Consider the following 17,404-nt stretch of genomic DNA (forward strand, 5'->3'; position numbering starts at 1 on the left):
AAAAAGACAACTAATAAACTTGCTTATGTAGTCGAAAAGATGCTCAGTAACCAAAGTATCTGCAGCTACTTTGATGACTGTACTGTGTCCATGATTCAGACAATTATTGCCATATTAATGCTTTCAAATGAGTGGAACTGCATATTAGCTGTTTTATGCCCTTTCACAATTGTAATGTGATCTGTCAACACACTAATAAAGTTTGTCTGTGAAACACAAATGTCTTGTGATGCTTAGTCATTATTTACTACCTGTAGTAAAGGATTACTAGGAAAATCATTCACATCTTCATAGTCAGGGTGTTAAATTAACCAGTTTTTTTGACCCTCCTAAATGCAGGTTTTTCATATCACCTGTTTAAACAGTGAAATTACATAAAATCGTTGTGAAAGAACATGATGTATTTCTCTAATACCACATGATCCTTACTACTAAATTTAAAAATGACCAAAACTCTCTTTAAAATGAAGCACTTTATTCATTGCCAATGAAATGTTAATATAAATTGGGTTTATATAATGCACAAAGAAGCAAAGCCATAACTTTTATGTAAACTGTCCAGATCAAATCCTCCATCAAGGTAAAGGGTTTCTGGTATACTGAAGTGTCAGCTGGTAATGGAGCTCTGTGGTCACAGAGGTCATCGTGATGCGTCCTCCTGTGGATACCAAGACTTTAGTGATGCTGCCAGCTGCTGTGTTGTCTTCAGGTTGTCGCTTCACTGAGGCATCAAACCTGCCAAGCGATAACTTCCTCCTCTGATGGGTCCAGGAACACCTGAGCTTCATCAGGTTACTCAGATGATCTGTAAAACATGGCAGATTCAGTGTTACTTGTAAGACAAATACACAGTGGTGGAGGAAGTTTTCAGATCCTTTATTTAAGTAAAAGTACTAATTTCACCCTGTACTGATATTAGTACAGGGTGATATTAGTACTAAAAGTACTAATATCACCCTGTAAAAATACTCTGTTACAAGTAAAAGTCATGCATTGAAAATGTTACTAAAGTATAAGTATGTAAGTATAGTATAAGTATGTAAGTATAATCAGGAAAACATACTTAAAGTATTAAAAGTAAAACTACTCAAAAAGTACAGAAAACCGTCCCCTGTGACTGTTATACTATTATATATTATATCATCAGATTATTATTACTCATGCAATATTGTAAAAGCAGGATTTCGCTGCTGTAGCTGATTGAGCTGGAGCTCATTTTGAACTATTTTGTACTGGACTGCAGCTGATGATTATTTTCATTATGGATTCATCTGCTGATTATTTTCTCCATTAAATCAATTGATAGTTTGGTTTGTAAAAATTGTGAGAAATACCGTCACAATTACCCAGAGCCCAAAGTGACACCTTCACAATGCTTGTTTTGTCCATCCAACAGTCCACACCTCTAAACTAATAAAAAAATTAATTTAAATTATTAAAAGGAAAAGCAGCAAATCCTCACATTTGTGAAGCAGGAACCATGAAATGTTTTTGCATGAAAAATGACTCAAACAATTATCAAAATACAGTAGTTGTCAAGTCATTTTCTTTCTGATTGACTAATCAGCTAATCACCAAATTGTTTGTAGTGGAGTAGAAGTATAAAGTGGCATGAAAAGAAAAAAACTCAAGAAAAGTACAACTACCTCAAATCTGTACTTAAGTACAGTACTTGAGTATTTGTACTTAGTTACATTCCACCGCTGCAGATACATAACTGTAACATAACGTAACTGTAGTGATGTGTTGGCCTGTAGGCAGGAAACAATTCGAGGTTACACCAACTTCATCTCAAAAAGTGTAGTTACGACAACAGCTACACAGTGCAATAATGATAACAAATAACTTATTCAATGAACGTTATTGAAGAAGAAACTAATTACACAGAACATTTGACTTCGAGGGTAACTTGTGTTGTGACATAACTACCAAAAGTTCGTAAATACAGTCTATGACTAAATAAAATAATCACATGATTAGCTGAATGTTTTTGAAAGTTTTGTGTTGTTTGGTTTAACAATTGGGCCAAAAAGAGGAGTGCCACCTTACCTTTACGAGTATGACTGTGCTCTTGTGGTTTCCAGGTGTCTGACTTCTCTTGTGAATAAGCAGATCTTGCACCCAGCCACTGCAAAAGTGTTCATGAGCATCTAGAGATTTTAAACTTAAACTTGCGCAAAGTGTATGCACTTAGTCCAAAACAGATAGTTACGATGTCCAGGTATGTGAGTGGAGGTAGTGCATCGGGGTCTGTAATCCAGTCTTGGGCTACCAAGTATATGGATCTATGTTGTTTATCGTGCATAGTTTGTCCAAATACCGTGGCTTGGCATTGCGATTCAAATTCTCCCGGTAGGGTCCCTTTTCTTTCATCGTCTCCATCTCTTCCTGTCAGATTTAATGGATTTAACCATCTTTTTAGATGGTAAAATCCAAAAGGTAAACAGGTAACCACCTTCGCAGGAACAGGTAACAGAGGGCGTTGACGTCGAAAGATGACAACCCCATTTGAAATCTGGCCAACAAAGCTCTGATTGGTCGATTGTTTCACCAACCAATAAATCAGGGATGTGGGTGATGATTCAGGCTAGAGAGGTGGGGGTTTGGGGGCATGGAATACAACTTTTCAAAGTTTTTTTTTTCATTTGATCAAAATCAGAGGTTTTAAAACTGTGAGGTGCGCCTTCCCAGGGGAACGCATAAAAGTTGAAGGGGGGGGGGGGTGCAGAGGGAGAGACATGATTCTAAGATTCCAGTGGTGGAAAGTAACTAAGTACATTTACTCAAGTACTGTACTTAAATACAAATTTGAGGTTTACTTTACTTACTTTACTTGAGTCTCATATTTTCATGCTACTTTCTACTTCTACCAGATACTGATTCATCAGTAGAAGTGGAATATCTGCTGATTAATATCAGTAAAATGATAATCAGTCTTCTAAGGTAACATCAATTTTTATTTCTAACAGTGAATCATTAGGTTATCCTGGAGGTCACACTTTAGCTGACTGATGTTTATAAGTTGTAATCAGCCACATTGAACAAATGATACCTTGGCAGTCATTGCTTCACTTCATCTACACAAGCTGTTGGCATCGGAGCAGTGAGCTGCAGACCTCCAGCCTGTGTGTACTGATGGCAGAGGGAGATAAATGGACCACACTGAATCACTGTGCAGAAAGCATCACCACGGTACTGTGGAGCTCTGAAGTCTCAGGGTGACACACACACACTGAGATACAGGCTCCCGCGCGGTTCCGTGTGCGTGACAGCGTGTCGGAGTTCGCGTGCGCTGGTGATGAGCGCACGTGCAAGCGCTGAATTATGCCCACGAGCAGTTGCAACAAGACAACGGCTACCTTCCTATCAAATGAGTGCTGATAAAATGGATGAAAATCCTCTTAACAGCATCATGGAAATATGAAAACATGGCAGCCTAACACTGCCCTATGGTTAGCAAACAGTGTAGCAATATTAAATTCAAACAGTCTGAAATCAACTGTGAATCAATCATGCTCAAATGTGTACAGTTGTGTTTTTGAAGTCCGTATGGTGCCACAATACAGCTGTCATGTCGGTCAATTTAAACTAACGTTACAGCATTAAAACCAAAGTTCAACATGTCATATATTAACCATACTGTATTAGAGTCATACTCACGCATACTAGGCGCCAGCTGTATTAGCAGGTTCCCATCGACTGCCGCTGTTCAGGCAGAAAATGAAGCGCCAGTGTCTGCAGCCGTGAGTGGAAAAGTGCTTTCTGTTGACAATTAGTCACGATAGCCTTAAGCAGCGATCCTAACACACCTCCATGGCCCAAATTACATCCTGGCAGCTCACTGACGGTTATAGAGCTGTTTCGAAAAGCTCGGCACTGTGTACTCAAACACACACACACACACACACACACACACACACACACACACACACACTTGACACACGTACTGTTGGCGTTTCACGGTGTAGCTCCCTGCCTCTTTTACCCCACTCACTCAGTCTCTGGTGACGTCACTGAGAGATGCAGCTAGAGATGCTGCATTCACTTCCTATGGGAAAAGACTTATATAGGACTTCAAAGTTAGTTTAACCCGTGTTGTAAATGGTTACATTTATAGCGCTTAAAAGCCCTTTACAATTTTTGCCTCTCATTCAGCCATTCACACACACTCACAGCCGCTTGTCAGATGGTAAATATCACTACGTTCCTAGCTGTGATACATAATTGTTCATCAATACAGGCTATATAGAATATCATACAAATTCTATATAAGGGTCTTTACCAATGGGAATAAAAAAATAAAAATAAGTTAAAAAAATAATTAAAAAGAGAGATTTACAGGCAGGCTAGCTGTCCTGTGAAGCTGACACAGTGGGGCTTTAATAATGGTAACAGTTGCTAATTAGTAATAAACACAAAGGGCAGCTGAGGCTGATGAGAATGTCGTTAGTTTTGAAAGAATCTGGTCATAAACCAAAGTGTTGAACAAATTGAAAACTTGACCTGATGATCACCATTGGATCACCGAATACAATTAATTCTGTGAGGAACATGGATATCTGTACCAAATTTAATTGCAATCCATTCAATGGTTGTTGAGACTTTTCACTTAAAACCACAAATGTAGAGAAGAAGCAAAGGGATCATCAAAGTCATTATTTCATCCTTTGGGCATCAATTTCTGTGCTGAAAGTCATGGGAATCCATCCAACAGTGTTGAGGCATTTCACTAAAAAACTAAAATGCAGAGCTCATGGGGGTGCTAGAGGAAAAGTCAGAGGATCTCAAATGTCATTACAATTCATCCTGTGGAGAACACAGATGTCTGTACCAAATTTCATGGAAATTTTAGTATTATTTTAGTATTAATTTAAAATAAAATTTAAATATTTTAGTCTGGACCAAAGTGGTGAACTGACCAACACTGCAATCCCTAGAACTGCCATTAGTATGGCTAAAAAATACTTAAAAATAAATGAAACAAGAGCAGAATTTACAAACAAAAATAAAAATCACATTTTTTAAATCAATTTGTTTTCAATTGTTCTCTTGAATTGTATTGAAATTGTATTCAGTGCAGCTTTAAGTAATTTTAGCTCATGAAAAAAACATTTTACACCTAATATGAAATTAAGTTATTAGTAATTCAGTATAATTGTTTGTATTTCTATGGTAATATCACAGTGTAAAAATGGAATTAAGTTTTTTCAAACTAATTTGTAGTTTCTTAACTAATTTCTGCATTTGCTTATGTTTTCTGAATGCAGCGTATGTGTTATGAAAATGTTTTCTTCATTTGCTTGTGTTTTGCTTATTTGCTTGTGTTTTCAGAACTTGCAGTGTGCTGAGCTCTCTTGGCCACTGTAATTTTAGTGGATGGGAGCAAGTTTCTGCGCCATTTGAAGGAGCTCAAGTGTCTCAGGATTATTTTCACAAGTAAGAGTAAGATGGAGTGTGGCCCACCAGGCAGATTTGAGGTGGATGGACATGCTGGATTATTTTTTACATAGATTGGTGGCCTCCACAGTGATGCAGGCATTATACTGGACTGAGTCTGAAGTCAGAGGTCTCGATTTGACAGTCGATCTACGTTCCATCCCTCTATGGTCATGAGTTCTGGGTATTGACCAATAGAATCAGAGGTCAGAATTCAAGAAAATGAGTTTCCCTCTCAGGGTGTTTGAGCTCACTCCCAGAGACAAGGTAAGAAGCTCAAATATCCAGTAGGAGTCAGCAGACCCAGAACACACTGGAGGGATTACATATCACCATGGTGGTGGAGACCAAGTCAAAAAGAGGTAAGGCAGTTCGCCTTACCTCTTTTTTTTACCTCACTTGGGCTTCGGGCAGGTGGCAATCGCAGCCATCTTGTCTACCTGGGGGCGCACCTGCCCTCCACCCAAGTGGTACCCCAGATACCGTACCTCCCTCCAACCAACCGCACACTTCTTCGGGTTGGCGGTGAGACCAGCCTGCTTCAATGACCCAAGCACCGCAGCCAACCGCCACATATACTCCGCCCAGCTGTCACTGTGTATGTTAACGTCATCTAGGTAGGTGGCTACATATGCAGCGTGTGGACGCAGCACTCGGTCCATGAGGCGTTGGAAGGTGGATGGCGCCCCAAACAACCCGAACAGAAGTGTGGTAAATTGATACAGCCCGTACGGAGTGGAGAAGGCCGTCTTTCCCTTAGACTCTGGAGACCAGGGAACCTGCCAGTAGCCCTTGGTCAAATCCAGCGTCGTGAAAAAACGAGCGTAACGTAACCGATCCAGGAGTTCGTCGACCCGAGGCATTGGATAGGCATCAAATCATGACACATCATTCACTTTGCAGTAGTCCACACAGAACCGTATGGTCCCATCCTTCTTGCCTACAAGAACAATGGGACTACACCAGGCCCTGTTGGACTCTTCTATTAGCCCCATCTTCAGCATGGCCTTTAATTCTTCCTGAACCATTTTCCGTTTGTGCTCAGGCAACCAGTAGGGCCATGAATGCACCGTCACTCCCGGGTGAGTCTCAACAGAGAGAACACATTGGCAAAACACCGTTGCAACTTGGCAATGTCTGTTCTCTGGGACAGTGTGAGATGGTTGTCAAAAGGGAGTGAGGCAGCACTGGCCGATTTTGAAACCTCAGGCCCAAACTCATCTCTTTCACTCACCGTTGTCACCAGAGCAGCAGGCTCCGCCTCTCTCCATGCTTTTAGGAGGTTGAGGTAGTAGATCTGCTTTGCCCCTCCCCTATCAGACCACACAACCTCATAGTCCACGTCGCCCACACGCCGTGTGACCACAAAGGGTCCTTGCCACCTGGCGAGTAATTTGGAGCTGGAGGGAGTAATACAAGTACTTGTACAAGTACTATCTCCAGGCGTGAATTAGCCCCTCTGTTGTACAGGTGTTGTTGTCGCTCCTGAGCCTGGAGCAAATTCTCCAGTGACAACTGCCCTAACATGTGGAGTTTTGCTCTCAGTTCCAGGACGTGCTGAACTTCATTTTTACTGGGGCTTGGACCCTCCTCCCAGTTTTCTCTAACTAGGTCCAGGACTCCCCGTGGGTTTCTGCCAAACAGCAGCTCAAAGGGAGAAAATCCCGTGGAGGCCTGGGGTATGTGGAGGCCTGGGGTACCTCCCACAAACCTGCAAACCTGCAAACAACAGAGGATCTAGCCACCTATCCCAATTGCGCTCATCCTCATGCACAAATTTACGGATCATGGACTTCAAAGTTTTGTTCAGATGCTCGACGAGCCCATTGGTCTGAGGGTGGTATACACTGGTTCGAATCGACTTGATGCCCAATAATCCGTAAAGTTCTCTCAGTGTGCGTGACATGAATGAGGTGCCCTGGTCAGTCAGGATCTCTTTCGGGATCCCGCCTCGGGAGATGACCTGAAACAGTGCCTGCACCACACTCTTTGCAGAGATGGTGTGCAATGGCACTGCTTTGGGATATCGGGTTGCGTAGTCCACTAACACTAGCACAAAACGATATCCATGTGCGCTCCGGTAAAATGGCCCGATGAGGTCCATACCTAGGCGTTCAAATGCGACCTCCATCAGTGGTTATGGGCGCAAAAGCGCTCTCGGGATGGCTGGTTGATTAACCATCTGACATTTGGGGCAAGACGCACACCAACGGCAAACGTCTCCCCGAATCCCAGACCAATAGAATCGGGCCATTATCCGGTCTAGTGTTTTATTACACCCCATATGCCAGCCTACGGGTTGTAATAAGCCGCCTGGAAAACTGTTTCCCGACGGCTTTTTGGTACCAACAATTGCTTTACTTCTTCCCGTCTGAGTGTCACAACTCACTCTGTACAGTCTGTCCCTGATCACTGAAAAGTGTGGATATGACTGGGCTGCGTCAGGGCGCACCACATGACCATCAATTTTTATCACTTGGTCGAAGGCAAAGCATAGAGTGTCGTCACGAGACCGCTCCAGTGGAAAATCTTCCGTGGAGGGTAACACAGGAGCCTGTGGCGTCTTCTGTGGAGGCGCCACCAGTTCCCCCTCCCCATCTGCAGCATCGGACAACCTTGCGTCACCACTGAGCACAGCACACACATCCCATGTCCCTGACGGTCGTGCACGCACCCCCACAAAGTGCCTCACTAGCCTATCAAACCCAAGCCAATCTGTACCCAAAATCAGGGGGTGCATCAGGCGGGAACTAACCACTGCCTTAATGCTAAATTTTCTCCCTTGATGTCTAATTTACACCGGCACTACAGGGTATCTGTGAACATCCCCATGTACACACTTAATATCCACCCAACCCGCCTCCACCAAAGCCCCGGGTCGAAGCAGGTTCTGGAGAATAATGGACTGCGTACAGCCCGAATCCACCATTGCCTGGTGTATACCCCCTTGGATTCTTACCGGAACGCGGTATGTCGCCCCTGGGCGAGGGTGTCGGAGAGCCGGCAACCCGAATCACTTGTCCGACCTCCATGAGTGGGCAGTCATGTCGGCAGTGTTCGGGCTGCCCACACCTCCAGCACTCCTGTCCCAGCGTTCGAGAAGCCCCCCGCAGGTCATGAGCAGTGCCTGTAGCAGCTGGACCCTGGGAGGGAAAGAGAGAAGAGAGAGGGTTAGATCATGGTAAGTGGCTGGGACATGCAGGTGGCACTTGCAGCGGCCCAATGCCACTTCTCCACGGTGCTGGTGTTGGCCGGGTAGCCTCCAGGGGGCGGTCCTGCGGTATCTGGCTTCGGGGGTGTACTGCAAGGTAATCCTCCGCCAGTGTGACCGCGGCAATCAGATCCACGGGGTGGTGGCACTTCACCCACTTGGCCGCCCCAGTAGGGAGCCCCTCCGTGAATTGCTCCCTAATGATTGTGTCCATCAGCCGCCCCTCGTCAGAGGATTCCCCTGGCTGCGGCCGCATCCCTCAGTTGCTGGGTGTAGACAAAAGGGCGATCAGCGGGCCCCAGCCTCATGCTCCGGAACCAGCAGCAATGATATTCCCAGCCGATTTAGTGCAGCCCTACTCACGTCAGTGACACACGGCGGCCGGGAGTCCGAGCACCGCTGTCTGCGCTTCCCCGGAGAGCAGTGGCAGCATCCGCACCAACCACTCTGCCGCCGGCCATCCACATGCCACTGCCGTCACCTCGAACATTTCAAGGAATGACTGGGGGTCATCCGCCGCAGACATCTTATGGAGGGTGGTGCTGGAGAGGGAGAGTGGTGGGGATAGTGGTAGTGCGGCTCCCGCATCTGGGCCAGTACCACCACCAGCTGCACCTGCTGCGGATCCGTCATGTTCACCCCAGAAGCCAAGTTACGTTGGATGCCAGATGTAGCGGAATCGTGCTACCGTGAGTTCCCATGGCCCTGAGACACATGCTGAGACCACATTTCCAGTTTATATTCTTTATTTATTTCTTTTTCTCCACACACAATCTTTCCGTCAGCATCTGCCATTCCTTCGAATGCCTTTGCTTCTCTAGTAGCATTCTACTGTATTTAGGGAGAGCATAATTAGTTAACCAGGTTCAACTGTGCCAATTACCTCTCCCTGATGCTGCTCAACTGAGCCACTCCACCAGCCTCTCCCTCTGCAGCTGACAGCTACCCATAACCACCTCCACATTCATCAACCATGATCCTAATGTAAACTGTTGCATTTGTAATGCAAACATTTATTAATCAAATATATTTATATAAAATTTTCAGTAAGTAAACATACTTTTAACTCTAGTAGTCCATACCTGATGCGTATCATGAAGGATGAACCAGACCAATTGCTAACTGCCAAGACATTTATGACATTTGTGAGCCAAGCTCATCTTCCCATTGCAGCTTAGAATCGGCTAAGAAGGAGATGCAGCTTACATAGTGATAAGTGGTCCAGCTTAAGGAAATATGGCCAAGCCTCAGCCCCTTGAATTTCCCACGGAACTTTGATACACAATTGAGGACAATAATTAAACAATGACAATGAGAGTGAGAGAGTTCCATGAGAGTCACTGCACCAAAGATGAGCTCCTAAATACATCTCAAACTTGGATCGACAAAAATGGGACATTTTGCAAAATTACCCTCAAATAATCTTCAGAAAGGACTCCAAAAAGGAGATAACCACATTAATCAACAAGAACAGAAGAGGAAATATCATCTTTGGATATATTTTTTAAATCAAAACTGGCTAACAGTCAAGCTAGCTAGCAACTGTTAATTGTTGCCAACATTCCAAAGGAGAAACTGCACTGAAGAAGCTAACAGAAGAAGTACCTTATAAAGACAAGAAGAAAAATTAAAGGATCCTACAAAGCTAGCAAATAGTTAGCCCTGCTCCCCTTGCAATAAACAAGTCGTCGTCATGGAAATCAATCAGAAGGCAGTACAGCACAGCTCTCAGAGTAGAGAGCAAGGAGATTCAGTACCCTGCTAAATGTAAAAGTGGAACAGCTAGGGAGAAACAAAAGAAGACACTCCGTGAAAACCCAGAGGTCCTCTTCACTAACTACGCCCAACAAAAAGAAGGAAGAACAACCTCATATTCTTCAGTGATTCCATCTACATCTGGAAAGATACTCTGTGCAGCAATTATGCAAATATGCATCTGCTCTGCACTCAGACCAACAACACCCTGGCACCTGCTGATATATCCACACAGCCAGCTGCCAACACCCAGCTCTGCCCATCCCAGCTCCCCTCCACTCAAGCCTAAAGAGGAAGCCCCACAAGTGGTCCTGCTGGCTGACTCTGATGGGAAATTCCTGGACACAAACAAGCGTTTTCCTGGTAAGAAAGTGTTATCTAAACGCTGCTGCACCACAGGCCAGGCAATGAAGCTTTTTAAAAAGGAGACCCTCAAGAGCCCTCAATGCCTGGTGATCCACACAGGAACAAATGACCTACACAGCCTCCGTAAAGACACTGCTGAGGCAGTGAGGAAGATGGGGGAGCAAGCCAGTATGGAGTTCCAGGGAGACACCCACATTGTGGTCTCCACTCTACTGCCTAGGACAGACACCCCTCCTCATGTCATCCATGACATTAATATGGAGATCAGAAGAGGATGTGCCACCTTACCCAACATCCACCTGGCCCTCCACCTGGGACCTCTACGATGGACTACATCTACACAGAGAGCAGGTGAAGATATTTGCAAAGACCCTCAAAGACAATGTCCCCATCCCCTCCTCTACTAGCAGCTTTAGAGACCATCCCAGACCTCCTCTTCCCCATCACCATCCCAGGATCATCCCCCCGCTATGAGGAGACACAACAGCTCAGCCTGGACCTCCCCTTCACCATGCGCCCACAACCTCACCACTTTGAAGAACAACCAGAACAAGTTACATCCCCTCTTAGCCTCTGCCCACCAACCACCTTTACAGCACCAGCAGCAGAGAGATGCAGCATCACCTGCCCCGTATCCCCCTCCCCACCTACAGCAGCAGAGATATGCAGCAGCACCTGCCCCTTGCCCCCCTCCCCACCTAGAAGCTGCCCTCGGTCCCCCTCCCCACTGACAGCAGCAGATCTATGCTGCAGTTGTAGCCCAGCCTACTGCCACAGTCCCTCCCCTTGCTACCTCTGAGATGGGAGACATCAGGGAGATGCTACACACCCTGTGCACCCAGCTTCTGTTCACCTGATGTCATCAACCCACAGGGCAACAACCATTTTGGTGTTTGGTCAGTCTCCCCTGTTTACCACACCAACCATCACCCCTTGGATCAACCTTGACTCTGAAATAAACCAAAGTGGCAGGGGGGTAGTGCAACTCTGTCGGGCCTTAGGCCTGTACATAGTTAACAGTAGGTTCAGAAGGAGATTCACATACTCCTCGGCTCTTGGGTCTAGTGTAGTAGACTATGGACATGGACCCCTCCACTATCAGTGCATTCACTGTCAGACAGCAATCCCCCCTTTCAAACCACAACCAAATAAATATGTTAAACTCTCAGGTCAAATGAATGAACACAAAAAGGGAGACCATTAAGCTGTATAAATTAAACCCTACTTACAGATGGGCCCAAGACAGAGGAGACAAATTCATCATGGCCTTGAACTCACCTGATCTGATGAATGACATATCAGTATATAACCAAAATCAATGTCCCTACCAGAGATGGTGTAAAAAAGGCTATTGATGATATCAATATATTTCATAAGGCATCTATTAAAACTAACCTTATAAAACAAAAATGGAAGCCTATTAAAAAGCAAAACGCAGACAAGTGGTTTGATCAAGAATGCAAGACCATTAGAAAAGACAAATGAAATGAAAAATGAAAAACATCGCCAACCAAACAACTCAGCCTTACGCATTAGGTACAATGACATTTTAAACAAATATAAACATACAGTTAGGAACAAAGAACAAAATTATACCCACAAGAAACTTGAAGATATTGAAAACGTCATTAATCAAAATCAAGTCTAGGATATGTGGAACAACTTCAACACAAAGCAACAAAAAGTACTACCCATCCAAAATGGTGACATCTGGAGAGCACATTTTGAAAATTTGTACAAAGACATACCAATAAATCTAATTAATTCATATATATACATATATGCATATACACATATATATGTATATATACGTACATATGTGTGTACATATGTATATATGCGCATATATGTATATATGTATGTATATATGTGTATATATATATATATATTGTATATATATGTATATGCATATATGTATAAACAGTGGTGTGAAAAAGCGTTTGCCCCCTTCCTGATTTCTTATTTTTTTGCATGTTTGTCACACTTAAATGTTTCAGATCATCAAACAAATTTAAATATTAGTAAAAGATAACACAAGTAAACACAAAATGCAGTTTTTAAATGAAGGTTATTATTAAGGGAAAACAAAATCCAAACCTACATGGCCCTGTGTGAAAGTGATTGCCCCCTAAACCTAATAACTGGTTGGGCAACCCTTAGCAGCAACAACTGCAATCAAGCGTTTGCAATAATTTGCACTGAGTCTTTTACAGCACTGTGGAGGAATTTTGGCCCACTCATCTTTGCAGAATTGTTGTAATTCAGCCACATTGGAGGGTTTTCCAGCATGAACTGCCTTTTTAAGGCCATGCCACGGCATCTCAATAGGATTCAGGTCAGGACTTTGACTAGGCCACTCCAAAATCTTCATTTTGTTCTTCTTCAGCCATTCAGAGACCCCACAACAACATCCAAAGAACTGCACTTGCCTCACTTGCATCAGTTATTCAGAGGTGGACTTGCTGGTGTGTTTTGGATCATTGTCCTGCTGCAGAACCCAAGTTCGCTTCAGCTTGAGGTCACGAACAGATGGCCGGACATCCTTCAGGAGTTTTTGGGTGACAGCAGAATTCATGGTTCCATTTATCACAGCAAGTCTTCCAGGTTCTGAAGCAGCAAAACAGCCCCAGACCATCACACTACCACCACCATATTTTACTGTTGGTATGATGTTCTTTTTCTGAAATGCGGTGTTACTTTTAAGACAGATGTAATGGGGGACACACCTTCCAAAAAGTTCAACTTTTGTCTCGTCAGTCCACAGAGTATTTTCCCAAAAGTCTAGGGGATCATCAAGATGTTTTCTGGAAAAAATGAGACAAGCCTTAATGTTCTTATTGCTCACCAGTGGTTTTCGTCTTGGAACTCTGCCATGCAGGCCATTTTTGCCCAGTCTCTTTCTTATGGTAGAGTCATGAACACTGACCTTAACTGAGGCAAGATTTTGTTTTCCCTTAATAATAACAACCTTCATTTAAAAACTGCATTTTGTGTTTATTTGTGTTATCTTTGACTAATATTTAAATTTGTTTCATGATCTGAAACATTTAAGTGTGACAAATATCCAAAAAAATAAGAAATCAGGAAGGGGGCAAACACTTTTTCACACCACTGTAGGTATATATGTATATATGCATATATATATATATACACACATATACATATACACACATATATATATATATATATATATATATATGCATATATATATGTATATATGCATATATATATGCATATATGCGCATATATACACACATATATACATACACACACATGCATATATATATACACACACATATATATACACACATATATACATACACACACATACAGTATATATACACACACATGTACATCAAGAATGAACTTACAACCCCCCATTATAACACAAGTTAAATATTTTAACTTTTTAATAATGAAGTTCCATAAAACAACATTTGCATGTTAACTATGTATGTACATATCTGATGCTCAGTAGTAATATACATCTGTTACTCTTGAAACTGTACTTAATACAATGTTTTCTACAGCAAAGTTGTAAACCAGTGTTTAGAATGAAGTCATTAAATATACTGTAACAAAGAAATTAAGTGCAAACACGTAGCAGTTGTGTAAACCCACTTTTTAAATGAAATCACAGCACAGCTTTGCAAAACAAAGTAAACACACAATACTGTTTGGATCATAAATTCAAGTCCTTCTGTTTTAGCTTTCACTGCCTCTACATGTAGTAATGTGTGTTCAAATGAGAGAACTTTAAAAAAGACACACATTAGTAAAAACAACCCACCATTTGCTTTCTTTGGGTTACAACAAATATGATGTTCCTACAACAAATTATCTTAGTTTAAAATAGAATTTCATATTATTTAAATTAGGATTACACTGATATATCAGTTTCCCAACATATCAGGCTAATATTGGACTTTTATTGAAAGTCAGATATTGGCCAGTCAGTATCATCAACCTCTGTACCTCTGTGTCATATTAAACAGTTCAACATTAAGGGAAATATATTTACCCTTTACTTTTTAAGAGTGAAATGTTCATATTGATATCAATCTCATATCTTTATGTTAAGTACAGAGCTGGAGTCAGGACGTGGTTAGCCTAACTTGGTGGTTAGCATAAAGACTGGAAACAGGGAGAAACAGCTAGCCTGGCTCTGTCCAAAGTAAAAAAAATACACAAAACTAACATGTATCTCTTTTGTTTAATACATACACAAAGGGGGAGGGGGAGTCACATGCCTTATTTTTACTTGCTTCATTTCTAAACATCTTTTCACCTAACTCTTGTCATGGCAAATTGATCTATGTGCTTAATAATTTCTCCTTGGCGTGCTATAAATTATATATGGCTACATATTAAATGGCTATACTGGCCACATTAAAGGATAATTACAATTGATCAGAACTTGGGTCTTATTTTTTATAATTTTGGCTATCATTACTCACCAAGTTGAGTGCCCAACGGATCAAGAAACACGAGCAGTCAGATGATCAGACAGGTTGAAAACAAACCCCCAGGTTAACCAAATTTATATGGAAGAGAAAACAAAGGTGAACAGTAACATGCAGGACTGCGAATTCAAGTAGGATGAAAAAGGTGACAGTTCCGAATCAAAACCCAATGCCATATTTTTTATTAGAAATACCAAAAAGGGGTTGGTTACGGTGACATCATCACCCTGAATGGCAGCCTAAAATAACAGCTCCTTCGAGAAAACGGTTACTTCGCCCCGTAAAACTGTCAAATACAAAATCTATTGATAATACCAGAACTGGTAAGTGGGGCAAGAATGAGAAAAGGGGATGGAAACAGCTCACTCGCGCAGGCATAAGATGGCAAAGCTAACACTAACCCTCTTTCACATAAAACGAAAGTTTAACGAAAGTTTTGGAGGACTTTTGCAAAGACACAAAACAACAGCTAAACAATATTAAATTCGAACTCACCAACGGTAATCAAAAAATAGCGGAGGCAGAGACACAAATTGAAAAGGTGGAAGATCGCATTCAAAACGTGGAACAGGTGATAAGTAAGATGATAAAAGTGATAAATCAACAAGAAATTAAACTACTCAACCAAGAAGGGAGAGCTTGATGAATATAAGGATATATAATGTTCCCGAAGGAGCGGAGGGGTCATCTATGGTGGAGTTTGTGGTAAAGTTACCACGGGGACATGCTGGGGATTCCCTTGACTATGGAGCTTGTCATCAAAAGAGCACACCGGGCGCTCACCCTGAGACCCTCCAGGGACAGGGAAGAAAGATAATAATCAGACTTCATTGCTACAAAACCCAAGAAGAAATTCTGCGCAAGGCTTGGGGAAAGAAGAAGCTGTTTTTGAATGGGAGACTAATATGGAATGAATGAATATTCCTTATATTCTGCAGGACTGCTTGGGGGTTGTCTCGATCAAAACATATTAGTCTCCCGTTCAAAAACATCTTCCTATTTCCCCAAGCCTTGCGCAGAATTTCTACTTGAAGCGTGAGTGTTCAGTGAGGACAGGATGCGGCTGTACCAGACAGTGGATGAGGCAACTGCAGACATGAAGGACAGAGGACTGAGGACAGAAACAGTGGGAGACAGGAGGGGAACCAGAGAAGAATATCAGGGAGAGCTGAGCTAAGCTCTGACTAACTTTAAAAGTACTGGTAAGCTAAACAGAATCTAAAATATACAGTGCTATATTCATCCTAAGAAATACAGATTTCAATGTGGATTTTCTATTACTCGATTTTATTCAATTTTTTGATTAAAAAGTTATCAAGCTCCTCTCCTGTGGAATCAGCTCTCAGTTTGGGTTCGGGAGGCAGACACCATCTCTACATTTAAGAGTAGGCTTAAGACTTTCCTCTTTGATAAAGTTTATAATTAGGGCTGGCTTGGATGAGTCCTGAACCATCCCTTAGTTATGCTGCTATAGGCCTAGACTGCTGGGAGACTTCCCATGATGCACCTCTTTCATCTCTCCTTCTCTCCTTCTCCACCTATATGCATTTTTATCCCATTACTGCATGTTACTAACTCAACATCTTCTCTCTCCCGTAGTTCTGTGCTTTCTTGTTTCTCTCCTCTCTCCTTCTGTCGCTTTCAGCAGGTATTTCTGCCTCCTGAGCTGCAGAGTCTGGATCTGTGGTTGTGGGCCACCTGCTGCCCCCGCGTTCCTGCTCGACAACTGCTACTACAGTTGTTGTTATTTGCTCTGTTACTGATGCTGACATTATTCTTCCTATAGCTGTCATTCCTATTATTACTTATTTATTAATATTAACGCTATAATTACTATTCTACTACATTAAAAAAATAATTCTACATGGTCTTTGCATTGTGCCTCCCTAACCCTATCCCCTTCCCCCAAACCCCTCCCCTCTCTCTCTCTCTCTCTTTCTCTCTCAAAACCTAACACGGCAGCGGCGGATGGCCGCCCACCATTGAGTCTGGTTCTGTCCAAGGTTTCTGCCTGTTAAAACAAAGTTTTTCCTTGCCACTGTCGCCAAATGCTTGCTCATGGTGGGATTTGTTGGGTCTCTGTAATTAATATTATAAAGAGTACGGTCTATACCTGCTGTATAGGAAAAGCGCAATGAGATAACTTCTGTTATGAATTGGCGCTATATAAATA

At 42.5% G+C, this 17,404-nt stretch overlaps 1 protein-coding gene across 2 annotated transcripts in view; it reads right to left on the bottom strand.

Annotated features, from left to right (window-relative positions):
- The window catches only part of gabbr1b (gamma-aminobutyric acid (GABA) B receptor, 1b), a 242,481-nt gene extending 237,688 nt beyond the window's left edge, over positions 1 to 4,793 (bottom strand). For both annotated transcript variants that reach the window (XM_044171397.1, XM_044171396.1), the window contains exon 1: positions 3,661 to 4,793. In XM_044171397.1, coding sequence (XP_044027332.1) covers positions 3,661 to 3,664 — 4 coding nt within the window. In that variant the 5' untranslated portion in view covers positions 3,665 to 4,793. The remainder of the gene's footprint in view (positions 1 to 3,660) is intronic.
- Between the last annotated feature and the right edge of the window lie 12,611 nt (positions 4,794 to 17,404).

Source organism: Siniperca chuatsi, linkage group LG17, assembly GCF_020085105.1.
Source record: "Siniperca chuatsi isolate FFG_IHB_CAS linkage group LG17, ASM2008510v1, whole genome shotgun sequence".
Classification (NCBI taxonomy): domain Eukaryota; kingdom Metazoa; phylum Chordata; class Actinopteri; order Centrarchiformes; family Sinipercidae; genus Siniperca; species Siniperca chuatsi.